The 25419-nt window shown below is 41.7% G+C and overlaps 1 protein-coding gene across 1 annotated transcript in view; it reads right to left on the bottom strand.

The window, feature by feature from the left end:
- The window catches only part of CPXM2 (carboxypeptidase X (M14 family), member 2), a 76527-nt gene that overhangs the window by 39763 nt on the left and 11345 nt on the right, over positions 1–25419 (bottom strand). The window contains exons 2-3 of the mRNA XM_009892729.1: positions 8762–8871; positions 1315–1454 (exon numbers count right to left, since the gene is read on the bottom strand). Coding sequence (XP_009891031.1) covers positions 1315–1454; positions 8762–8871 — 250 coding nt within the window. The remainder of the gene's footprint in view (positions 1–1314; positions 1455–8761; positions 8872–25419) is intronic.

The raw sequence follows: 25419 nt of genomic DNA, 5'->3' as shown, positions 1-25419 counted from the left end.
GTGGGCCCTCAGGGTTCTGCCCACCAACTCTTTGCAGGGGAAGAGGGCAAAAGCAAGATTCAGTAATTTAAGGACCAAACCGAAAAAAAAAAAAAAGATGACTGTGAATACCAACTATAAATACAGTGTCAAGTCCTGCTGTAAACTCGCAATAGAGCTGAACTAAAAATAGCAATACGACAAGATGAAGCAGCGCAGCACTGGTGTTGATAGGAACAGCAATGTCAGGAGTATGAATATAGAAAAGAATAAGACTTTTCTACAGTAATTACCTACCTAACACAGAACAATGTGGAATAAATATAGAAACCTCATTGCCAAAAAGGTTCCTGCTCCCACAGTAACATTAAAAGAAGTAAAAAAAAAAACCCAACAGAAAATTAAATTATAGAAGGGGGGGGGAGGAAATCTCTTCCTTTTTTCTTAGCTCTAGTGGTATTTTTTTGGTTTCCCTTTTATTATATGGCACATTCTTTTTCTTAAGTGAGAGATCTGACCAGAATGGGTAAGGCTGGGCATCTCCTGCACCCTTGGTCAAAAGGGTCTAGCAGTACAAGTGGGATTATTCGCTCACATAATGCAGTGAGACTCAACAAGAAATTGAGACTGAACAAACACTGTATAGATCAGGAAGAAAATAAACCATCACCTCCAGTTCCAGTTTATGCCAGCCAATTGCTGTATTCCTCATATGCAATTCTCACCTCATTCCCACTCGCTGTGGGCACCTACACTCAGAAACACGTCACAAATGAGCACAAGTCCGTGCAAAACACTTATTTCCCAGTGCCATACACTCGTTCTGTAACACAAGCAGTAACCAGAAAGCTCACAAATGCTTTCAGCATTGGACATGCGTAGCACTGTGAGACCACATTTTCTTTTAACTGTTCATTTTAAAATCATGTTGTTTTGGAATTTCACCATTTATTTGGTGATTACCTACATCTTAGAAAATCTCAGAGATCACTGGTTACTCTTTAAGATAAACTAATCAAGTTTAATATCAGAAGAGAATTAGGAAGCTTAACAAAAGCAAATTTGACACGGTGAGTATGAAGGCATATATTCAGAGGGTATTGTTTTGCTTCTTTTGCCAGATGTAAATAATGACTATGGAAGTTTACTACCTTTAAATTTGTATTTTATGCCATATATAAGAACTTCGCCTTTTACTGTTCCTCCATCCAGTTACTTGATGTGACACAGAATTTCCATTCTTTACTTTTTCCTTGAAAACCAAAAGATAATATAACATGAATTCCTTGGTCTGAAAGCTCAGAATCTCATGGAGAAAAGTAAACATGTACTTACGACCAGAGGGAGTTTCTTCCTTGTGTGATGACTCCAGTGAATTTTGTTAGCCTTCGAGCATCTACTTCAATCCACTGATATGGGTCATTTCTTCCTGCACACCAAGCACCATCATAAAAATCATTCTCGTTAACACCTGCCTGAAAAGAAGGCAAAGCTGTCTTCATAAATCAGAACCAAGAAACTGAAGGTCTTTCATAGGGAAAAAGAAAAGAACACATGAAGTCATCATTCACTCCACTTACTCCTTTGGCTCCACTTTAAGACCCCCAAGACCGCCATTCTCAACAGCTATATGGAGCAACCAAAATATTTTCTTACTCGGAGCCGGGAGGGAAATTCTGCAAAGGTCCTTCAAAAACTAAGAACCATTACATATAAACATAAGTTACAGTGAGAGCATAATCAGAGCTTCAGTTCAGTCCCCCTGTCTATGCCTGCAGCCTGATAGAGCCTTTATCCACATGGTCTTCAGAGTTCTGAAAGTCCTAAAAAGCCAGCTCTAACCCACGTAAATAATGGTCAGTACTGGAGCAATCTCCTTTGCCCTGGAAGCAGCAAAGGAGGGTGTAGGCCATATGGAAACAGTAACACCATTTCCCACCAATTTTCAATCCCAGAATTATTAATTTTTATTACCAGGGATATTCAAGCCTTAAATAAATTAATATGAAAGGTTAAAAATTTAGGAATGCCCAGCTGTACTCCAACTTGTGTACCAGTCTATACCCCAGTTTATGTTGGCGAGAACACCACAAACAGCCTTCTCAACATTTTCAAAGAAATAGCTGCAAGGTATTTTGAGCAAGATGTATTCTAAATACAACTGAACTAGCATTTAAATACACATGGCATCTGAGGTCTTCAGATTTTTATCTTATTACTAAAGCCCAGGAAGTGTTCGGCACCAAGCTGGCTACTGTCAGAGAGAGCACAGATTTTCCATATGATCCTCTGAGCCTACATGTATTTTTATGGTATTTAGTCTTTGTTTAATGTGGATTTATCATTGCCATCCACGCAATTGAATAATAGATATGCTTAATTATTTCCCAAATGTAAATGGAGAGTCTGAAAAACTTTGCAAGTTTATATTAAAGACAGACTTTAAAGCTCTGGTATACAGTTATTGTATGTTCAGTGGTATATTTTCAGTTGGTGAAGTACCCAAGAATACAACTGTCAATTAAATGTCCCGAATTATCCCTGAGCTTCCCACTGAGTGGTATTTGCAGATATTACAGCCATAGCTGGGTTACAGTTGCAGTGATTGACAGATCTGTCTACCTCCATTTTTACAGATGGTTTCTACCAAAATGGGCACTGGGTGGGCCTGACCCAAACAGAGGATTCAGTTGTCAATCCCTTTTCCCAATGTGAATCTGCTGATATCTGAAGGAAGTGCTGCAAACCACAGACACAGATTCAATTCCTAAAATTTCTCTTTCTCTCAGGTATTCAAATCTGAGATAGGGCAACTTAAAAATTACTTGTTTTCCTGCATCTACCGAATTTACATTAAGCCACCTACTTCTATGTATTAACTCTGATAATTTAAGGTGAAGTTCATATAAGAGTCCACGTACAAGATACAGAGAAAAAACCTCCATTAATAATGGAAAATAAATTCTTCAAGGAGAACTGAACAATGGGAAAACATGTGAACATAAATATGATCACTGACCTGAGTTATAACCTTTTTCAAGGAAAGGTTTCAATGCCTTTTAAAATAAGATGGGTTTTGAATTAGCCTTAGGGTTTAAAACCAACGCTTGCCAGGAAGCGTTAAGATCTGCAGAGCACCTTGAACCAGCTTCGTGCTAATCCCCTTCACACTGATGAAATTCCACCAGTTTTTGCAGACCAAGTACCCATATCTCTCATTGCTTCAGCTGGGACCCTTGGTCCTCTTTCAGACTGAGGATATCCCATCGCTGTGATGCTCATCAGGGTGTAAAGCTCTCCTCTACATTACAGTGAGGAGAGGGAAGCAGATGAGAGAAAAAAGAGCTTATTCACAAACCAAAAAAACCCACAAATTACATACTGAAGTCTCCATGGTTTCAACCGGACTCAAATAAAGCTAAGCGTGTGTTTAAGTCGTATATCAAATATGGGGAGTGTAAAGGACATGCTTAGTTATGCACAGCTTAAAATACTATGGTCTTAAATAGGGGCAAAGAGTGCATAAAATAAAGAAGAAACTGCGCTGCTACTTCTTCCTGCTGTCTTATTTCCTGACTTCTGCTTCTCTGAAGATAAAAGAATATTTTTACTAGGCAAAAAGAAGCAGGTGTCTGTGTATAACTATCACAGAGTACTGTGGGAAAAAGAGGAGTTTAATAAATGAGAAGTTCTTATTACAAATATTTCCAAAGACACAGAATTCCAATAAATTTATTCTGAAACACCTCTTTTCTAGCTTCAATTTTGTGTTTTTTCTTAAGGCACTTGAAGCTTTGAATTTGCCCTATGGCCACTTCAAAATATTGTTTCTATAGAAAAACCTTATAAACCGAATCAAATATTTAGCAGTTAAAATTCCTATTAAATTTCTTTGGAAAATTTTCATTCCTGAAAGATAAGAAAAATTATCATCAAATATTGCATCAAAGAATATAGACCAAGATACTTTTTCTCAGTAAGATATTTACTGGAATTTAAAAACTGTATAGTGAATTAATGGAGATAATGGATTTAAGTTATGATATACATAACTTAAAGCTATATATTTTAAACACTTAGAGTATCTAAGTGGGGGGTTGGGGGTTGGACTAGATGATCTCCAGAGGTCCCTTCCAGCCCTAACCATTCTGTGAATTCTGTGAATCTTCATAAGTAGGAGAGTGAAGGAGCTAATGAAAATGGGAAGTAAGGACTAGGTCTTAAGCAAACCCTTTTTTCCACTGAATTTTCAAGAATAACTCAAAGTTGAACCCAGCTTATATTTCACTTGCAGCCAAATTCAAAACCATTGCTCAATATGTAGTGTGTTATTAAAAAATACATTTTTTATTTAGGAAAAGGGATGTGTTTTTCCCCCACCCGCCCCTGTCGCTCCTGAATAAGTTATCTATAAACGTGAATGTTGAAAATTTTAATTCAAATAAACAAATCAACTGCTTATTACTATTAGAAGCTAAGACAAAGGGAAATCAAAAGGCTACAAATCCTTTACAAATTATATGACTTCTGATTTTAATTCGTGTTTATCTTCCAAGTTAGAAACGTGCAAGACAGAATAAACATTTGCTCACATTATCGCTATTCCAAAAGCCTTATTTTCTAACGAGGAGAAAGATATTACAGCCTAAATATATTCAAACAAACAAAGACTTTTCAGTCTTCTGCCACAAGTCAGCTAGAGCAGCAGTAAAAATACACCTCATATCAAACCACTTCACCTTAAATTCTTCTCCATTCCCAGCAAGGTGATCACAAACATTTTACCATAGGAAGTTTGGGAGGAAAAAAAACTAACCCAACACATTACTCATCACATATATTTATAGCAACCACTGCCAGTAGGGAAGAGAAGGATTAAAGCACATAGGCTGGAGGGTTCTTGCTGAAGCAGAACTTCAATAATTTTATCTTTTGCTCGTGTTTTGATAATGGAGCTTTTCAAAAGGAACTAGTGAAACAAAGAACTGAAAAGACAAAGAGCAATACATCCTGCTTAATTGCATACACATGATTGCATTACTCGGTTAATCTTCAGTGCTATTTGGATTTCTCCAACCAGGAAAATAAGGCAGGGGAAGACACATAATTTGACTAATTTTTTTTCAGGTTTTAAGCACTGCTAATTATTTTACAAGTGACAAATACTAATGACTTTTATCCCTGAAGGCAGAGTGCCTCACAGAATATTATTTTATGCTATGGTTTTTCCTGAGGATGTTAAATTATTACCGGTTGTGCCACTATTGCAGTTGCAGGCTAGATCTCCAATATACGGGGCTCCACGGCCCCAGTAGCTCCGGCTCTCAAGAGGTCCCAGCTTAATCACCACATTCGTACAGGACTGGGAGCAAAATCAGGTCCCACACAGTGCAAGGCCACAAGAGAAGCAGATCCTGGAAGGTCTTATCCCATCCTGCTAAGCCCGTTCTTCTTTGGAGTAAGGCATACACCAACTGATTAGTTTCATACACTTCAAATAAACTAAACAGAAAAAAAAAAAATAACCCTCAGAAGCCTTTGAAAAATTTAATTATTCTCTGAATTCCCCGTGGACCAAGGTAGTGCCAGTTACCTGGGGTGAGCCCTAAGCTTCTTAGCTGACTTTGCACCAGATGATGAGATTGAGCTAAGAGTGGATTTTGTCTTTTTTCAGGGAGGAACGCATAGTTACACGAATATTGTGATAGCACTCTGGTGATACCCGGATCACGCCACGAGGGCAGCAGCCCATAAAATTGCGCATCACTGTACATTTACGTAGTGCTCTGGTGAAACTTGAGCAGCACATCGACCTCTCAGAGTCTCTCTGACTTGGGCCAAGTGTTTTTTCTTCATGAACAGTACTAAACAGCATGAAAACACAGCTGGTTAGATACCAGTGCCTTTTGCCTTTCCCCAGCATGCCACAACCTGACCTTTTGAGCAGCAAACAGAAATCACCAGGGAGCTCATTACCCATCTGACACGTCAGTCCCCTGTGCTACCTATTCTTGGTTATAAGCATATCTCTTTTAAATACTACTGAAATTCAGAAGTCTTAACACAAAGTAAAACTAAATACTGAAAAGCCAGTGACGGGGAAGAGGTCTGCAAATTCTAGGTGGCTTTAAAATTAATAGCACTTTAAAATTTTTTCAAAGTGTTATTAATTTTAAGCTAGTCCCAAAGGAAGCAGTACCTAAAGAAAAATAACTGCAAGCCCATGCTCTTAACACTGCCAGTCATAGCGTTAACTCTAAGTGGTCAAGGGATTTAGGGAATCACTGCATCTATAGTACACAGATAACATTTCAGTAACAGTAAAAACACTTAATTGGAGGATTACCAGAAATCTCTGTTAGGGGTCAAGTCACAGAATGGCTTGGATTGGAAGAGACCTTAAAGATCATCTAGTTCTGACCCCACTGCCATAAGCAGGGACACCTCCCCCGCTAGATCAGGTTGCTCGAAGCCCCATCCAACCTGGCCTCAAGAAAAAGGGCTACATTTAAACAGGAAAAGTAAAACAGAGAAGTCACTGAAATCAGAGTTTGCTATAAGCCAGGTGGTGTGGGGTTATTTGTATAAGTGCCTCCCACAGACCTGGGATCAGGTAAGTCTCTATACCAGAAAACAGTAAAAACAAAGGATAGAAAGGAGAAACAATCCATGTAGAACACATACAACTCAAGAAAATGACAAGTCTGTGTCAAGCAGAAGCACAACATTGTGAAGCCTTCCTTCACAGGAAAAAAAAAAAAAAGCACCATCTTTTCAACAAAGAGGAATACAAGCCCAATTTGCATGGGATGGAAGGTCCTTTCACCTGAGACTACATGTAGCACTCCAAGGAGCAGACAGCAGCCCCATGTGCCGCAGAGGTGGGGATCTTATTCTCACAATAAATGCAAAAGAAACCACTGCCGCAGAACTGGCAGAAGCATTAGAGTTGGGCAGGAGCAGGGCCTGAGAACGGCTGCTACCCAGCAGGTGAAGGTGGGACAGCAGAAGCGTGAGCTCTGAGGTCCTAGGAGACAAGACACCAAAGGAAATGCACTTGGTCTAATCCGACCTCGTTTCTGCTTAGTTCTCAGCAAGAGACTGTCTCCTCAGCTCCTGCTGGAGGCTCTGGACTATGTTGAGTGGAAATATCATCCATAAGTAAGGCTCTTACACTTCTCTACGTATTTTAAGTCAGTGTTACTGGTGATGACAGGACACTGGGCAAGATGGACTCCTGGTTTAAACAAATATGGTCATTCTTGTGTTTAAATAAATTGTATTTCAACACCACCCTGAAAAAATGAGAAACCACAACCAATAGAGAATTCAGAGGTTTGCATCACAGTCCTTGGTCCTATGCTACTGTACAAACAAGACTATGATAAAACAATTAAACATTCCTATAGAACCCACCTGAATATTGTCTGCATACCATTTCTGTGTTCATGAGTTTTTGCTTGTGGGGGTTTTGCTTTTTTCCTAGCAGAGAATAAGCAAATCACCTCAGTCCAATCTCAAAAGGAATTAAATACGAAGGCTGCAGGTGAGACCCCACATTGCACCCAACCCCCCTGTACCTGCACACTGGCTTGGAAAGGCAGAGCCCAAAAGCCTGGTCCCATCTCTGTGCTGCCTACACACCCCTGGACTCACCTCCAGCTGGCTCTGCTGCTCACATGGCTGCATAGCAAATTGGTTTACTGATCTTTTTGGACCAAAATTCATTCATTTAAACAAACAACACCAACAAAACAAAAGAAAAGCAGCTTTTCCCCCCCCTCATAGAGAAGCTTGCAGAGCTGTAGATACACTAGAAGAAGCTGAAGAAAAGAAGAACAAATGCCCAGTGGAGCATCTTTAACTCTTTAAGCAAGAGTGGTCCCTCCTTCCAGCAGCTGTTCACCATTACACTGCAGTGGGCACCACCTGAAATTGCAATGCTGATTAGAGCTCATCCTTCCTAGTCCCAATCTTAGTTCCTTAACTAGCAAACCCCTTCAGCTGGGGAAAAAAGAAATCTAATAGAGGGTCTAATAATGAAAGGTGACTGATAAATTAAATGAACTTTAGAGATTTTTCACTGTTGACTTGGTGCTAGTATCCTGTTTATGACTTTAAGTTTTAAATGTTGTACCTTTTATGCAAAAGTAACATTTTTACACTGGAAAAGACTGTAAGTCTGAAAATAGCACTAATAAAGTGAAAAACAGAAACACAAGAAATGGGAAAATAGAAGCTGGTCCTGCAAGGCACCTAAGCACATCTTTAATATTAAATAGAAAAAGCTAAACCAGATTGTATGCTAGTGATTTCTGAACCGAAGCATTTTTTGGTAGCATAATTGTTGCCCCTGAAAAGCTGCCTCAGGCCAAGTGCTTCGCTTAAAACCACACTTTCAACTAACCATTGTCATTAACTACAGGCAAACACCAAAAAGGCAATTTGCTGTGTGAGCTTCCTTAAGGGAGCTGGGACCATTTCCTCCAGCTGGGAAGGGAGCAGTTCTGGGCTGTCTCTACCTTTGCTTGCTCATAGAGATCTGTTTGGATGTGCGCTCTCAGCACACAGAGTTGGGAGGGGTTTTTTTTCTTCTAACTAAGCCCCACGAACCTAAAGGTTATCCATCAACCTGAGTCACTCCTATAATTCCAGTGTTTCCCCTTCATTTGAATTACATGAGCTGACAAAGTAGTCAGAACCGATAACCATCCATTGGTTCTTTTTATACAACAGTACAACCTTAAGCCATTCTTCCACTTAGGAGAAAAATTGATGTTACCTGAATATTAAGCCTTCCTCTGTGGGCCCCAAGGCCATACCGCTTTGCTGTAGAGGCATGGAGCTGGAAATCAGTAATTTTTAATGTCTCTAGACCAAGTGGAGGACAATCTACAAAACAAAAGATTGATTAAAATTTAATTAAAAGAAAAAAAAAACAACAACAAAAACCCCAACCCAACACAAAACAAACAAGTATTCAAAGTTTCTGGATTTCACTTGTGCCAAACTGGCCAGGGTCCGCAGCTGGTATAAACGAGCACAGCACCGCTGAAGTCAATGAGAAATGGCAGCTCTCATAAAACCAATGAAGCAATGCTGATTTACGCCAGCTGAGGATCTGCCTTTTTGAGGGTCCCAGGTAGTTATTACCGCTCGCTATATGCTTCAGTTTTTCACAAATATGCAACAGTATTTCTGGTGAAGTTCTTTTCGGTACAAAATGCCAGGAAAACAGCCTTTTTTCTCTCTCTCTTTTGGGCATTTTCTTTTTCATCTGTTGTTTTGATTATTCCCCCCCCCCTCCCCGCCCCCCCTCGTGTACTCATTCCAAGCTACTGTATGAAGTTATGTTTCTAATTAAAATCTGTTCTGGAAACTTCAATCACAGTCCTTCACATTGCACAATAGCATCTGTTACAGAGGTCTGGGAGGCCGGACAGCCCAGCTCTGCAGAGGTAATGACTAAGGACAAACAGGGCAATTTTGAAACAAGGGGTCATCTCTAAGCTCCAAAGCCTTGAAGAAAGAAAAGCAGCTGCCGTTACTTTAGCAGCAAGCCAGCAGCGCAGCAAACTACAGCCTGGAGATCTGGCTTTGGAAGATGAAACTTTGGAAAGAGTCTACTTTATGACTATCGGAAAAACATTCTGCTCTAAATTGACCCCAGCCACCACAGTATTTAAGTCCCTCCCAACGCTTAGCTTATTCATCCTCAAAATGCCACAGTGAGGTGGGGGAGACCCACTCTCACTGTTTCACGGAAGGTGAACAAAAGCAGAGTAAGACACTTCTGGAGCATCTGAGTTGCACAACAGAGCACTATTTAGAAACCCTGAAGTCAGTGCAAGCTGGAATTTGAAAGTCTGCAGAGGTGGAAAGCGGTGTCATACTTATTTTTTAGCTTGGGTACTTGTTAGGTTAGACTAGGTTTTGCTCTGTCATAGCTGTATCTCTTCTGGTTTTGGACAGAGGCCAGATTTTTCCTGCAGTTGAGTGTGAGTGGTTTGCTGTAACTTGCTCAATGGGCTGTGACAGAGACAGGAGCTGAGCACCAGTCATGAATCACAGAATCAAAGAACAGTTTGGGTTGGAAGGGACCTTAAAGATCATTGAGTTCCAACCCCGCTGCCATGGGCAGGGACACCTCCCCCCAGCCCAGGTTGCTCCAAGCCCCGTCCAACCTGGCCTTGAACACCTCCAGGGATGGGGCAGCCACAGCTTCTCGGGGCAACCTGCCCCAGGGGCTCACCACCTTCACAGGAAACAATTTCTTCCTGATATCTCATCTAAATCTCCCCTCTTTCAGTTTAAAACCGTTACCCCTCGTCCTGTCGTTTCCCTCCCTGATCAAGAGTCCTTCCCCAGCTCTCCCGTAGCCCCTTTAGGCACTGGAAGGGGCTCTAAGGTCTCCCTGGAGCCTTCTCTTCTCCAGGCTGAACAACCCCAACTCTCTCAGCCTGTCCTCACAGCAGAGGTGCTCCAGCCCTCTGATCATCTTTGTGGCCTCCTGTGGGCCAGCTCTAACAGGTCCGTGTCCTTCTTATGTTGGGGGCCCAGAGCTGGACACAGCACTGCAGGTGGGGTCTCATGAGAGCACAGTAGAGGAGCAGAATCCCCTCCCACGCCCTGCTGGCCACGCTGCTGGGGATGCAGCCCGGGATGTGGGTGGCTTTGTGGGCTGCCAGAGCACTTTGCCGGCTCACGTTGAGCTCATATGTGAAATGTGGTCTGAAGCCCAGACCACATTTCCAATCCGCAGGCCACCCCTCCAGACCCCAAACCATCCCTCCTCACCTCCTGCCTGACAGATGGGATCGCTGTTTCGCGTGTGCTACTGTCGCTGGAGAATTGTCAGAGTGCTCACTCCCACACTCTGTACCTGTATCCCTCTTACATGTATATTTTTAATCACTCGCCAAAACATCATGAGGGTACCTGAGAATGTCACCATGGCCGTGTTTAACTTTGAGTTGTAGTTTTGCATTACCCTGCACAAACTGGCAAAATCTATGAGATAGCCTGTGCTCCTCCTTAGCTCATAACAACCTAAAATCCCTCAGGAAAAATATTAATTGCTCTCAATTCCCGCTAGTATTTCTTTGTTCATCCTTAGGAAAGTTCTTGCAGAAGTCCAAGGCCAAAATTTGAGTCTTAAGCAGAGACAATGCTAAATATTAAAAGTAAAGACAAAAGCTAAATATTAATGTATTTTCTAAAGTACCAACAGTGGTCTTAGTCTTACGCAAAAGACAAAATGTAGACAGTTCCTCATTTCGAAGAGCTTTCAATCTAATTATCGTAAACAGAGAAGAGACAGGATGAATAAGGGAAGCCGGCAGAAGGAGTAGCTCAGAGGATTCTTGTTTCACTGGCTGATTGTTTTAATCACATTTCCCTTTGGAGTGTTTCATCTTTCATAGTACTCTGACCAGAAGAAGTCTCGGGCACGAACAGATCTCTACTGGGAGTAAATTATACAGCTGGGAACCGCCTGCCATTCTTTAACAAGTTCAGTCCTCAAGACAGGTTTGGAAATCAATTTCATGGTGTAATCCGGCAAAAGCTTTTGCATCTCAGTATATTTGTCTCTGTGGACAATGTCACCGTTCCCAGGCACTCAAAAGCCATCCAGAAGTACCCATGCCTGGTCTGAGCTGGAAATAAAAGCAAGCTGGTTTTACACACTCCATCCATAAAATATAGAATCACAGAATGGTTTGGGTTGGAAGGGACCTCTAAAGGCCATCTGGTCCAACCCCCCCTGCCACGAGCAGATCTTCAACCAGATCAGGTTGCTCAGAGCGCCGTCCAACCTGACCTTGAATGTTTCCAGGGATGGAGCATCCACCACCTCTCTGGGCAACCTGGGCCAGTGTCTCGCCACCCTCACAGTACAACATTTCTTCCTCATATCTAGTCTAAATCTTCCCACATTATAACTTTCATATAATATCATTTTAATTCACTGGTTCTACCGCACCTAACAAGGCTAAGGGGCAATCTACAGGTACTGGTAGGAGTTAACAAAAAAGTAGAAAACTTCCTACAAAGTGAACAGCCGGCTCCAGGAGCATCACATCCACCAAAGCTCGGTCTCTTCCAGATTGTGTTTCACAGCCCGTTCTCTGCTACCCAAGAGGAGCAAGGGCTTATGGAGCCGCTCCGGGTGCAGTGCAGGACACACTCTTCTTTACAGAGATCTATTTGCATGAAACCTGTTGGAAAAGCACTATTTTTGAGCCTGGCAGCTGCCTGTCAGACCTGGCTGAAGTTACCTGGAGTGACATATGCTTGCCAGTGTATGTACCAGCAGTGGGTTTGGGTTAATTCAGACTGACATGTTGCGAATTTACTATACAACCACAACATCCTTGGATTGCCTGTGGATTTCAGGGAGGGTTTCCTAAACGGCAGGATGGGTATTTACAGGCTGAAAAAATTGCCTGCTTTTATTTTTGTGTGTTATCTCAGTTTCTAGAGAAACTGAAGCCTAAGAATAGACTCCAAAATGTTCATATGGATCTCAGTTAAACATGCCTGACTGCTCTTCATTTTTCAAGGATGAATTATTTGTATTGTCTGTGAATGCATCAGATTAACAGGCCAATATTAGGAAATGCTCAATTTAACAGGAGTTTTCAATGAAAGCAAGATTGGGCTCTAAGAGCAGGCAGGAGCTATCAATGATACGCAATACAGACACCTCTGATGAAAACTGTGCAATACGTTGTTATCAATATGCTGTCCTTTCTCAATGTGCTCAAGCCTTACAATATTTCACATAAAATCATTAGGATCTTTACCACCCATTCAATAGTATCTAGGAATTATTTTTTTTTTACTGTTATTGATGTAAAATAATAGGAGAGGACCTAACTTGCTTTCTCTGGAAGTGAAGTAGATGTTAAGCTGTCACTTGAATAACTTACCAAATCACATAAAGAATTTGTTGGGTTTTTTTTTAACTTGGTAGGAAAAATCAAGTATTTTGCTCCAACACTTGACTGAAAATTAATGAAAAACATTCATTTTGGAGTTGGCCCCTCTTTCCCAGTGACCATCCCAAACCGGGAGCAGAGCAGCAGGATTCTCCATAAAAGACCATTGACCTTTAGATGTTTCTGTCTGTGCCGCTCTGCACCGCGATGATATTCTTGGAGTCATCAAGCCCTATTGTTTGCAGTAGCTTTGATGTATGGAATTTGTGCTGTTTTCCCCAAGAGAAGGCCTTTGATTTTGCTTTTAAAAGAAATGACGTCTTCTATCTATAGCCATAATAATTGACTATTAACACTTTAGGAATATTAATTTTTTCCACATGCATCTGAATTCCAGTGTCAACAAAGGGATGAAAAGAGGAGCATATTAGACCAAAACATCTGTAATGTACAGAGATGGTAGGGACAAATTTTTCAGTATGGCCTCATCTGATTAAGTCCAGGTTAGTCATCATAATACAACACAATCCACCTAAGGTTGCCATTTCACTACTGAAAAAAAATTAATCCTGAGTCATACGGTGAATCTAATTTTAGACAAATTATTTTGTTGGTGTGTGTCAGGACAACTTATTTTTGAAAAACATACAGGAAAAGAAACTGATTTATGTCGTTCATCAAGACCGGGCCTTTTAAAATATTGCTTTAATATATCTTATTTAAGAAATCTTCCATGTAACAATGAAAATTGCCACACAATCTGTAAGACTGTCTTAATGATTTTGTGTTCTCCATGCTAGTTTGAAAAACACTTGCAGCAGTCACAGAAATCGGGTACCATGAATAATCAGAGCAATTCAAACCTTATAGATTCAACTGGAAATGACCTAGTTATTTGGTCATTTCTTTAACTGGTTGAAAAACTAATTATTATAAAATACAGGAAATTCAACTATGGCTTTGAAAGACATTTAAATCCACAGACTATGCATTTAACAATGTACTAACAAAATGCAGCCAGAGTATTTATGTTCTAAAGAAACCTAAAAACAAGCATTAATCTTGCAGGTGTAGTGAAGAGGCTGAGTATGACATTTCTCTCTGCCTGGCCCATATCCAACCGTGATTTTGTCTGTGATTTGCCACCACGAATAGGTACGCACTTTAGAAACAAGCCATTAATAAGATGTCTGGATGAAATTAATTAATTTCAAGGCTTAAAAAGAGATGGGGCTTGGAATCAAACTTGATACCATTTGTATCTGGAACAGCGTTCTGGTAAGGTTTCCATTTTGAAATATCTTTCCTATTAGCTATGTTAAATGGCTATATCTCAGTGTCCGTTATTTTCAACTACGCTTCTGCTAGCCAGACGGATGATTGTATCCCAGCTCAGGGCAGCCAGGCGTCTCTCATCCTTCGACACTTAGCAATCACCTGTCCCTTGAAGTCAGGAGGGGCAAAGACTTGAGAATGACTTCAGTCCCAACCTCATCTCTTGAAATCTCAACGGTTATAATTCATGGCTCGTCCATACCAAGCACACTACCTGAAGGAGCTACCAAGCTCCCTTCTCAAGCCAACATTAACTCAACTTGCAATCTCAGCGTGGCTCTGTGCAAGGACACTGGCCCAAGTTTGAAAGCAGTTTTGGCCTCCTGGTGGCTGTGCCCTACTGATGCAGCGCCTTCCACTGAAACTCCGGTCAATAAAACCACTTTCTGAAGAGCCAGCCTGGTTGTCTTCACAGCAGCAGTATAATTACAGCTGCTCTGCTGCAACATTAGCTGTTCTTGAGAATAAAACTGTATTAGCAGGCATTCTTAGAAACATATCAATTCCATAAGTAGAAGATATATGTACGAGCAGGGAAAGGAAAACACTTTTGTTCATCTTTATTGCCTAAATTATTCATTTATTTTATCTTCTTCTGGTCTAAATAAAGACTGTCAGATAAGCGCAGATTGTCTTTATAGCTTTTATATCTAATAAGGATGCATTTAGGAAATCTTTCTGTACTGTTCTTTTGGAGGCATAACAGACAAATTATTGGTTTATTTAAAGGATATTTTCCATCAATTTAGGAATATGTTCAGTTTTTCAAATGGAAAGAAAAAAGAAGCATCATGTTTCCTTTTCACATATATTTTTAAAACCCATACCTATAATCCTTTTCAATTCCCTCAAGTCTGTTCTTGTCTAACTCCTTGTGCACAGCGATATTCAGATCTAGAAATGGAGAAATACCAGCCTTGTGCAGTCTGACAGTCTCCTTGACATTTGGAGGCAGAATGTACTCTGACTATTTATTTTTTATGATTCTAAATGTGTGTTAGCTGCAGGAGCTTTGTCGTTTTTAAATACGTAAGAATCCCCTTGCACTTCAAAACGTCTGGGGGGAAAAGATCTTGCACTACAGAGATACAGCAGTTCAGAGAAGACAAGAGGAGGTCAAGGCAGTGCTGATGGTGAGTTCACACAGAAATTTCTCTATGTAAAGAATGGGTTTAGGGCCAGGATTTTCTGTTCTTGTTGTTGGTATCTGTAGCTTTGCATTTGGGGCTTGAGCTTGCAGCAGCAAAGTCAACAGAAGAACATCACTATGATAAATACGAAGACCTCATCACCCTTCCAGTGTAACTGGTTTCTTTAAGTCGAGTATTTTCCACCAAAACATACAGTGCCAGTGTGATTTTCAGTAATGAAGCCCATCCCAAGTTATCACTGCATTCAGCAGCAACAACAGACACTGAAGTATCTTTAAAAATGATGCTGGTCTGTTTAAAGGGTCCAAACCACATTGCACACCTTGGCCTTAGAGTGGCCAGAGTTTGCCCAAGTCAGTAGGGACCTACAGCAACAGGGATGATCCATCATTGCTGGGGAGGGAAGCAGGTACGGTGCCAGCGTGATGTGCTTTAGGATGCTATTTCCATGTCTAGTAACAACCTGTCACTGTAACCAATATCTGTTTCTTCCTTCTATAAACCCATTGGCCTATCAGGCTTCACTCCAGGCTCATCCCTTCTCTGGAGAACTTGTTCTCTGCGGACTCAACACGTATCTTGTCAACACGGTATGGTCCGGTATCTCATGGCAAAATCCCATGTGAAACAACAGATTTAGTTTTAGGGTTTGATTCCTTCTTTTTCTGAGCCGACCCAGGGTAGGTGCAGAATTTAGGCCTTCTTTAAGCAAAACGCTTAAACCCTAACGAAGGAGATGCAAATTTGTGAAGCTACTGATGTAGGTAAGTTAAGCACACAATTAAGCACATATTTTGGGGGATGAAAACTTTAACACTTATTATATTATTCATACTATTCTTCGATCTTTATGGTCTTGGACAAAAATTCTTAATGAGGCCAATACAATAAATTTTATCCTAACAGCTAACTTTACAGCTTTTCCTATGAAAAGAGATGTTGATAATTCATCTTCCAAGAGCAGAAACTTTTAATGGAAACCCTGGCTGTCTAATTCCTGCTTCTCAAGTAATACGCAGGTCACAGGTATGCAAAGTATTTTAATACTGCAACACACCTGAAAGGTGAAACAACAGTAGCAGCACATTTTTGCTGACCTGCTACTTGCTGAAAACATATTTTGCTTGCCTTGCTGTGATGGACAGCCTTTGTGGGGGCTGAATTAAACAGAACAAGGTTCTCCGTTTTCTAAATAATTTGGTATATTTATAGTCTTAAGACATTTGTGGGGGGAACATGGTCTAGCTAAATTTTGCTGTTTTGACGATGTGCTTGTGGAAGTGTGAAATTTCCACAGATGTTCATGAGTCACACTCTATACTTGGTATCACCCAGCTTTTCCCTGGAAACGGGTCCATGGATTTCAGTTTGAGCAGTTTTCTGACTTTGTTCGTGTCCAAAGTGTTGCTGGCAATACATACCAGTTTCTTTCGTGGCCTGAATTCAGGCCACCAGCCCCCATGCACCCCAGGTTAATTGAAGCAGTACAGGCAGATGAAGGTTCTTCAAGCACACACAGTTTGCTTTTATTTGTTTTTTCTTATAAACCCATTCCCAGGGCACTAAGTGAACAAAGCAAGCAATGTGCACTTACAGCAAATCCCCTATATAGAAGTTAAAATATTGAATTATAGTCCCAGATCAAAGATCAAATAAAGGGTTAAATAGATGCCAAAATTTTTCTATCCTAAGACAATGTTAATTGTTCTCTAATGTTGCATCAAAGCTGTATATTTTTCTAGGACAAGCACCAAATACTGCATGGGGGTTTTAAGACTTTGGGGACTTCTTTCAGAAGGAAAGGACAATATTTATCACAACACTGCAAAATACACTTCTCTTCATGGTTGCTGTTGAAGATTGAAAAAAAAAAAAAAGCCACAAACACTTTTGGTTAGAAGCCACAAAACCCAGCTCTTCTATGAGGTCTGACCCAAAGCCTCCTTAAACCAGGAGAAACATCTTCACGGGCTCTAGGTGAGGGTGAAGCCTGAGAGAGGGTCCCACAAATGTTACCCATGTGATATGTCAGAGCTGCTTTAGATGATCAAAGATGCCTCTTCTTTGCAACCACCTTCTCCAGGGGCCGTCTCTGGGCCAAGAAGCTGTGTTTTGACATCCTCTTAGCTTGTGGGGAGGGCAGGTGTTTTTAATCCTAACTTGCTTGCTCAGCTTACTCTTCCAGGTAAACTCACACCTTTCCCTGATAGGAATCTCACTAGAAAATTTGCTCCAACAGTGTTTCCTGTGTCCCACACTTCAACAGCTGAAACACATGCTTCAACAGCTAAACCAGCTCTTCAAGAAGGGAGGTAGCTAGAGAGAAGTGGCAAATATCTCCTGCCTGATTGCACAAGGCAACACGGTTCTGGGCAGGGAAGGTGTGGATTTACAGCTCGTGTCCCACTGGAATCAGAAGCAGAAGACAAGGATGAAAGCCCTGAGATGGTTTCAAGGCCACCAAAGTTGTGTCCTCACCATATGTGATATCAGCGACACACAGAGTCCTCCCCTGGTGCAAAGACACCAAATGCTTCCATGGTTGCTTTATGCCACCTAAACCCTGCACACCAGCTGGCAGGATCAGGCACAACTATTGCTTGAAAAGTTGCAGAGTACAGACTCTATGCAAGTGCCAAACTGTCTCTTCTCCTGCTTCAAGACTAAGGGAAAATTCAGCAATTAAAGACAAATAAATAATAAATGAAGAATTATCTTGGTCCTTTGGGTTGGGTCTGACACAAAACCAAACATTTCTGAGATCCAGAAAGTACACCTTTTTTTTTTTTCTTTCATTACTTCTCACATTTTTGCTGCTTCACAAACCCAGGTTGTGGCTGATGCTAGATGCCACAAAACAGCACATTTAGCAGGAAGAGCTTCTATTATTCCTGGCACAGCTGGAAGCAGGAATTTCCAAAAAGCCTGTTCTCTGGGAGATTTCTGGCCAAACATTCAGACTCAACGGGCTCAGCTAAACTCCAGATACCATATGACATTCCCTGAGCTGTCTACTGCTGCCATCGTACAGCCGGCCAAGGAGATGATGTGATTTATGACATGGACACTACAGAAGCCTGATCCCACATGCACAAAGTCTGCATGCTTGGGCACAAGAGGCATTTCCCATTTTTCCTCCTGGCTCTGGTTCTTGCTGCCTGTGGTCCTTCGGCTCAGAGGAAGAAACAACCGTATCCATATGTGCCTGTGGAGAGGTGAAGAGATACGGAAACACTGTCCATAGCTCTCGTGTGTCTTGAACTGGTTTCATCTCTCTTTCCTCACATCTCTGGGAGAAGAGAAAGGCAGAGGAAAGGGGGGTTGCAGGCAGGGACCCCAGAGTTTCTCCCTTACTGCCCATGGGAACACCACCTTGCTGACCTGACATGGGAAAGGACGAGGGTGGAATTTATTGCAAACCTGGTCATGGCATCCAGGCCATTAACACACGAAACCATGTGAGAACAAGCTGTATTCAGTGCAGACCATCATCAGGCATTAAGTATCACTGTAGGCATAGCCCCAGGACTGGTTTCCAGGTGCTGGTAATACAAGGTACCCTTTCATTTCTACCCAATCCTGGCAAGACCTCCACTTTACCTACATAGGAATAGGTGTATTTGATTACCTTGAAAAAGACAAGCTATTAACTTCAATGGCCAAAAAAAAAATACAGCCTGAAAAATATCATATCAATTCTTAACTTTTTATCATGAGCTTTGACTCAGGCTGAATTCTGTGCTATTAATTTTAAAATGCCTCCTCTGATGTTTTTCTGAAGCACAGGATGAAGACTTTCTGTAATTCCAGCTAAAGCCACAAAACTGAGTACAGCCATCAAAAATGAGAACTATCCTTTTCTTTTTCTAGAGCCAAAGAAATAGACTCAGCCAAACAATGGAGAAAAAAAAAAAACTGAGACAGACCGCTCGCACAATGATTGGGTATAGGACTAAAATTACCATTAAAAACACATATCTGTCCGATGTGTTCATGCCAGAAACAGCTTAAAATATCAAATCACTGAGGTACGCTGCAAGATCAAAGATTCTACAATAAGAACATTAAGTCTGGCCATTAAAAATAAACATTGAAACTTGGAATACCATTAACAAATACAAAATCAAATAGCTGCTATCTTAAGATACTGCCCTGTCCCAATAAATAAGACACCTTTAAAGTGCTGAAGTTTAACCACTGCATAAAAACAGTTGTGTGAGTATAAAATTGGCGTATGGTGCAATTATTTTCCCGCCCCTCTGTGAAAGCTGTAGTAGCAACTTCATACAGAGGTAAATATATCCCTAGTTAGGTATAGCACGTTCACTATGCAGTTGCGCAGAGTGACAGCATAGTCAGGAAATTCCTTAAAAACACATAACCTAGACATTTTCCATAACTTTGGGGCCTGGAAATATACATGTACCAAGAATTCTGCCAGCTTTAAGGATTTTGCAGCAGAGCCACTGTTTTGGAGCAAAACAAGGATCCCAGGGAGCACAGGGGAAGTATCCAAAAGGGACGACGTGAGAAAGGGGCTGCATATGCTCCATCACGAGGATCAGAATTACACGCCTGGGGCTATAGTAGACCTAGTGGTGAAGTACACAGGAACAGCTTCAGCAGTTCTCTAAAAACACCTGGTTTCACTGAAATAGGTGGCACCACTCTGCCATCGCCCAGATTTCACCTTCTCGCTCTCCCAAGCACACACAGGAAGCCCACACACATAGAGCAGGAAAAACTTGAGAGATTGTAAAGGAGGTCTCATTAGTACTGACGAGCCATTAAATTTTATCGCCACTGCTACAGTTTCCTCCGTTCCTAAGTACTAAATTTGCACTCGAGAAAGACTGAAATCAGCCACTTCCCGGGCAGCACTACTTAACGTTATTCAACTTCTAATCCAGTTAAACTCTAACTCAGACCAAACTGTATTTCTTTTAATTTTCTGTAAGGTGGAAAATCTGGTGTATATGATATTGAAACAGATGCATTAGCTTCCTTTGATGAAGCAATCCAAAGCCCACCACAAGTAAATCAGGAATGAAGAGGGAATCACTTTGCTGTTCAGTTTTGGGTTTCATAGTAGGCTGTTCAGCTTTCTGACTTAGCTCTTGGTGGGAGCCAGCAAACTTCAGAGCCAGCATGATGAAGTAGTGTGAGCTATGCCTTTAGGCAGCAGACATTCATTAGTCATCTCAGCTGTGAGTCGAAATGTCATCTTTCATTTTTTCATGATTAAAACTAAAAATACGCATTTACCAACAGAAGGTAGAAAAGAAGTAGTCTATCTGCAGTGAGACCTTGGTGAATAGTACAGAATCATCTTTCCGAGAGTCATTCCTCCCCTGCTGCTTTGTGAAAAACTAATCCTTGCCAATTTAAAATCTGCCCAAAGAATATGCTGCGAATCAGAAGTGACATTAAAATTTGCCTCCTCTGCACGTAAACAAACACACGGCCGCAAACACACCTCCGCGCACAAGCAAGAAGACCCTCAAAGGGCGAGCTGACCTCTTCAGCAGAGATTGCCAAGCCAACCGTCATACCCCAGCACCCAGCTGTGCTTACAGCCCTTGCAATTAATATCGCTCCTCCTCTCGCGGCACTAACTGTGCTGCCCACCGCAAGGAAGCATCACCGAGGGGGTGGGAGCGCCTGCCCCAGGCTCGGAGTTTATTTGGGAGTCCTCACCCCGCACAGGCTGGTCTCAGTTGCTGCCTAGCCCTCCTCCAGGTTGCACATCTGGGCTAAATATTTGACCTATATAGAGAGCCTGTGACAGGAAATACCTAAAATCCATCCAACTTGGGTTTAAAACCTTTTATAAAGTGTAAGTCTCAGTTCTATGCAGACCTGGTGTGTCTGCTTTAGCAGTGAGTTTAGACATTTATACAGGGTTGTGGTTTGTTTTTTTTTTTTTCTAAAATCACATCTGTTGTTATTATTTCATATGAAATAATAAGAGAAATGAATAAAAACAAACACTTTCTCATAAAGCGTAGAAGTCACCGTAGTGCCCGGAGCTATTGCTCAGACAATGATTTCAGGAGAAAGTTGTGTGGTTACAATTAAACTGAACTCAAACTTAGTGCTCCTTCTCAACCATGAAAAAGGAGTAAGTTTGTATTTTCTAGAGCACAGTAAAAGAAAAAATAATTTAATCAGCTTGTTTGCTTTTAACTTAAGTATTCTTTTTAATGGACTTTTTTTTTTTTTATTGCATGGCTCAAGCTCAGTTCTAAGGCAGTACTAAAAAGTCAGAAGTGGCTAATATATTTAAAGTCCCAAAGAGTGGAAAAGTGTTTTAGTGAAGGGATGAAAAACAGGCCAAGTGCACACAGAAAATAACCAGAGGTTGTTTGGATATACCCAGAAGTCCTGAAAAGCAAAAGATTTAGGAACTCATATAACAGAGCTTTCTTCTTTCCTTTAAAGCACCCTACGTCCAGGCTCTTGCACCCTTGAGAAGCACCCTGAAAGCAGAGTGTTTAAGAGTTCAAAGCAAAAGGAAGTAAAACTTCAAGGAACAATTAAATCTCTAAGATATGAGAAAATCAAATCCAAGCCTGGACTGAAATGTGACTACCCTAATTTAAAAAAAAAAAAAAAAGAAAAAAAAAAAAGAAAAAAGAAAAAGAAAGGAAAAGCCTAAAGAGCGGAAGAATGGAATTGCTGGGGTGCAAGGAGTGGTGCAGGAGGGATGCTTCGCCTGGGAAGAGGTCTATGACTGGTGTTTGGGCTCACCGTGGGGACGCAAACCCCAGGGGAGCACTGGAATCCTACTGGAAAATGCACCACCCATGAAGAAATCTAAGCACAGAGCCCAGCTTGCACAGGCAATTAATTAATCCCTAAAGTAATTTCTGAAAAAGGCATGGTTTTTAAGGAGTTCAGAAAGCGCACACACACTCAGCAATCCACCTCTCCCTTTCCCACATTTCACCAGCTGAGCTTCCCATGAGCTTTCACTCAACTTCCCAAAGGATTTCAGCTTCCAGATGACTTTTTAGCTTTCAGATGTCCATTGTCAAAAATGGCAATGGTACACACCATAGTCTATCTATTTTACTTCCACCTCTCTACCTGCCCTCAAACTAGTCATGGAAAAGCCAATTTAGGGAACTGAAAAGAAAAAAAATTAAAAAAAAGAGCCTCATGCCCAAGCAAGCACCAGGATTCTGTGGTTTCAAAAGCTGAGTTAATATCTTTTAAATTTTGGGCACTCAGCATTTTCAGAAGCCTCTGAGCTTCCTGCCCACAGAAAGAGAAGTTCTAAAAATATTGCGAGAAAGACACGGGTCTCGATATTTCTGAGCTGATTGGAGGGAAGAAGTGGAGGGTCAGCAGGGAAGCTCTTATGAAGCTCCAGCTCCATGTCACAGAGCGAAAGAGCCGGAACAGTTCAAGCAAGGTTCAGACAAATATCTCAAAGGGTGGGCACCTCTCCAACTCAAATGACTGAGTGTTCAGAGGTCCTTCCTCCTTATTCCAGCTTCCTACAATCCCGCAGCTTTGTGCAGCCCGCAAAAGATTCCCAAAATTCATTTTGTCTAAACATTGTTTCTGCTTTGTTTAACAATTCAGCCCTGGTCCAGCAAAGCTCAAAAACACAGGCTAACCATTTAGCATATTGGAGGTTTCACTGATTCAAAGCAAAGTGTGTCAGAAGCTTCAAATGATACAAAATGTGAGTTATTAGTGAGTTTAAAATTGCATGCACGCATGTCTGCTTGCCCAAGGCTGAAACCCAAAGATCCAAACTGAAGGCAACGCATTTACCAGCCTGTGGACCCCATGAGGACTGCTCAGGAAAGCTTTCAAATAAACCCTAATTTTTACTACTTGCCCAGTGAGGTTTGACATCCTTTCCCCGGAGAATCGTGCCGTGCTAGCAATAGCCCATGTTGGCACCAACAGAGCCCTTGTCTCCACTGCAAAACAGGAATGCTCTAATGTGAAAAGTGCATGCTATGATTTGGGACTTTGGGACTTATTATTGAGTCAATGAGAAGCTCAATATGAGCCGGCAACGTGCTCTGGCAGCCCAGAAAGCCACCCACATCCCGGGCTGCATCCCCAGCAGCGTGGCCAGCAGGGTGACGGAGGGGATTCTGCTCCTCTACTGTGCTCTCATGAGACCCCACCTGCAGTGCTGTGTCCAGCTCTGGGCCCCCAACATAAGAAGGACATGGACCTGTTGGAGCTGGCCCAGAGGAGGGCCACAAAGATGATCAGAGGGCTGGAGCATCTCTGCTGTGAGGACAGGCTGAGAGAGTTGGGGTTGTTCAGCCTGGAGAAGAGGAGGCTCCGGGGAGACCTTAGAGCCCCTTCCAGTGCCTAAGGGAGCTACAGGAAAGATGGGGACAAACTTTTGAGCAGGGCCTGTTGCGATAGGACAAGGGGTAATGGTTTCAAACTAAAAGAAGGTAGATTTAGACTAGATATAAGGAAGGAATTTTTTACTCTGAGGGCTGTGAGCCCCTAGGGCAGGTTGCCCAGAGAAGCTGTGGTTTCCCCATCCCTGGAGGTTTTCAAGGCCAGGTTGGATGGGGCTTGGAGCAACCTGGGCTGGTGGGAGGTGTCCCTGCCCAGGGCAGGGGGGTTGGAACTCGATGATCATTAAGGTTCCTTCCAGCCAGAACCATTCTATGATTAACTCAACTGCTGCATTGGAGAGCCCATCCTCCCCACCCACAGGAGCTAGAAGTATTTAGTAAGCATAGGTATTCTGCACTTGAAAAGCCGTGGAACAGAGAAAGCTTCCAGGCAAGTTTCCCTAAGCATAAAAAACCCCAAACATTTTCCACCCTGCTAATTGGAAGGGAAAAATCTGACTCAGGATTAACAGAAATATGGAATGGTTTTGCAGAGGAATAGTTCTGTGCTATTTTGTCTCCACTTTTTCAAACAGCTCTGTGACATTTTAGCTGCATAACTCCCTACTAGCATTTTTTATCACATATGGAAAATTTTCCTGTTCTATTCCTCTTGCAAGACTGTAGGGGCTCTCAATCAGTCAGTATGGTTGCCATTTGACTAGCATTCAAGTACCAAAAAAGCCCAAGAACATATTTGCTGTTTGGATATTAGCAATATCAAAAAATTCAGATGTGTCTGCAATATTTTGTATTCCACATGCTACTAGCCTTCATGACGATTTGAATTATTGAGAAAGTAGACCTACAAGAATTTTTTTCCCCCTTTTCACTTAATAGTTTAAAATAACGCTAAATGTCTTCAGCTGCTGGTTGAGAGCTTGGCTCTTTGTTCATTGTGGACTTGAACTAGTGCTTGCAGACAGACATCACTCTTTTTTTTTTTTTTTTTTTGTAGAAGTGTTTTCAGATCAACAAGCAGTAGTTTTGCAGAAAAATTGGATCAAGAGTATATTACCCCTTGTATTTCCTCCTCTTTTTAAACATAGAATTCAGTAATTCAGGCAGACAACAGATGCTATACTCTGTGATTTCAGTGACCAGATGCCTTAACCCTCATTCCTCCTGGGCTGCAAGTTTGGCAACTGAGGAATTTATCCATTTTCTTCTCTGAGCCTCATGCATCCCACCCATCTCTGGGCCTCTGCAGTACCTGGACTCACTTTTTCAGCATTTTCAAAGGTCTTTGGAAGAAGACTTATAGCGTTCTGTCTCTGTGTGTGATCTCCCAATCATCTGTTCTGCTATAAGATGGAAACAAGATTTTTTGAGGCCCCTTTCTGTCACTTACATGTACCTAATGAAATACCTGATGCAAAGGAACTGGACCAGATACAAGACACTCATCTGAGGAGCCTGCAAGAGTTTTGGACTGCAGTCCTCTGCTGGGATCCGAAAGCATCCAGAGGAGCCTGAGGAAACAAATATCTGCCAAAAGAGCTGTAAGATATTTTTCTCTTTGTCTGAGCTGGTGTATGTACTGGACCCTGGCTACGACTGTGCCTGGCTCTTCCTCCTCTCCTCTCCTCTCCTCTCCTCTCCTCTCCTCTCCTCTCCTCTCCTCTCCTCTCC

Source organism: Charadrius vociferus, unplaced genomic scaffold (assembly GCF_000708025.1).
Source record: "Charadrius vociferus isolate BGI_N301 unplaced genomic scaffold, ASM70802v2 scaffold38, whole genome shotgun sequence".
NCBI classification, from domain to species: domain Eukaryota; kingdom Metazoa; phylum Chordata; class Aves; order Charadriiformes; family Charadriidae; genus Charadrius; species Charadrius vociferus.
Note: the sequence above shows the minus strand (reverse complement) of the source record. Positions and strands in the feature narration are given on the sequence as shown.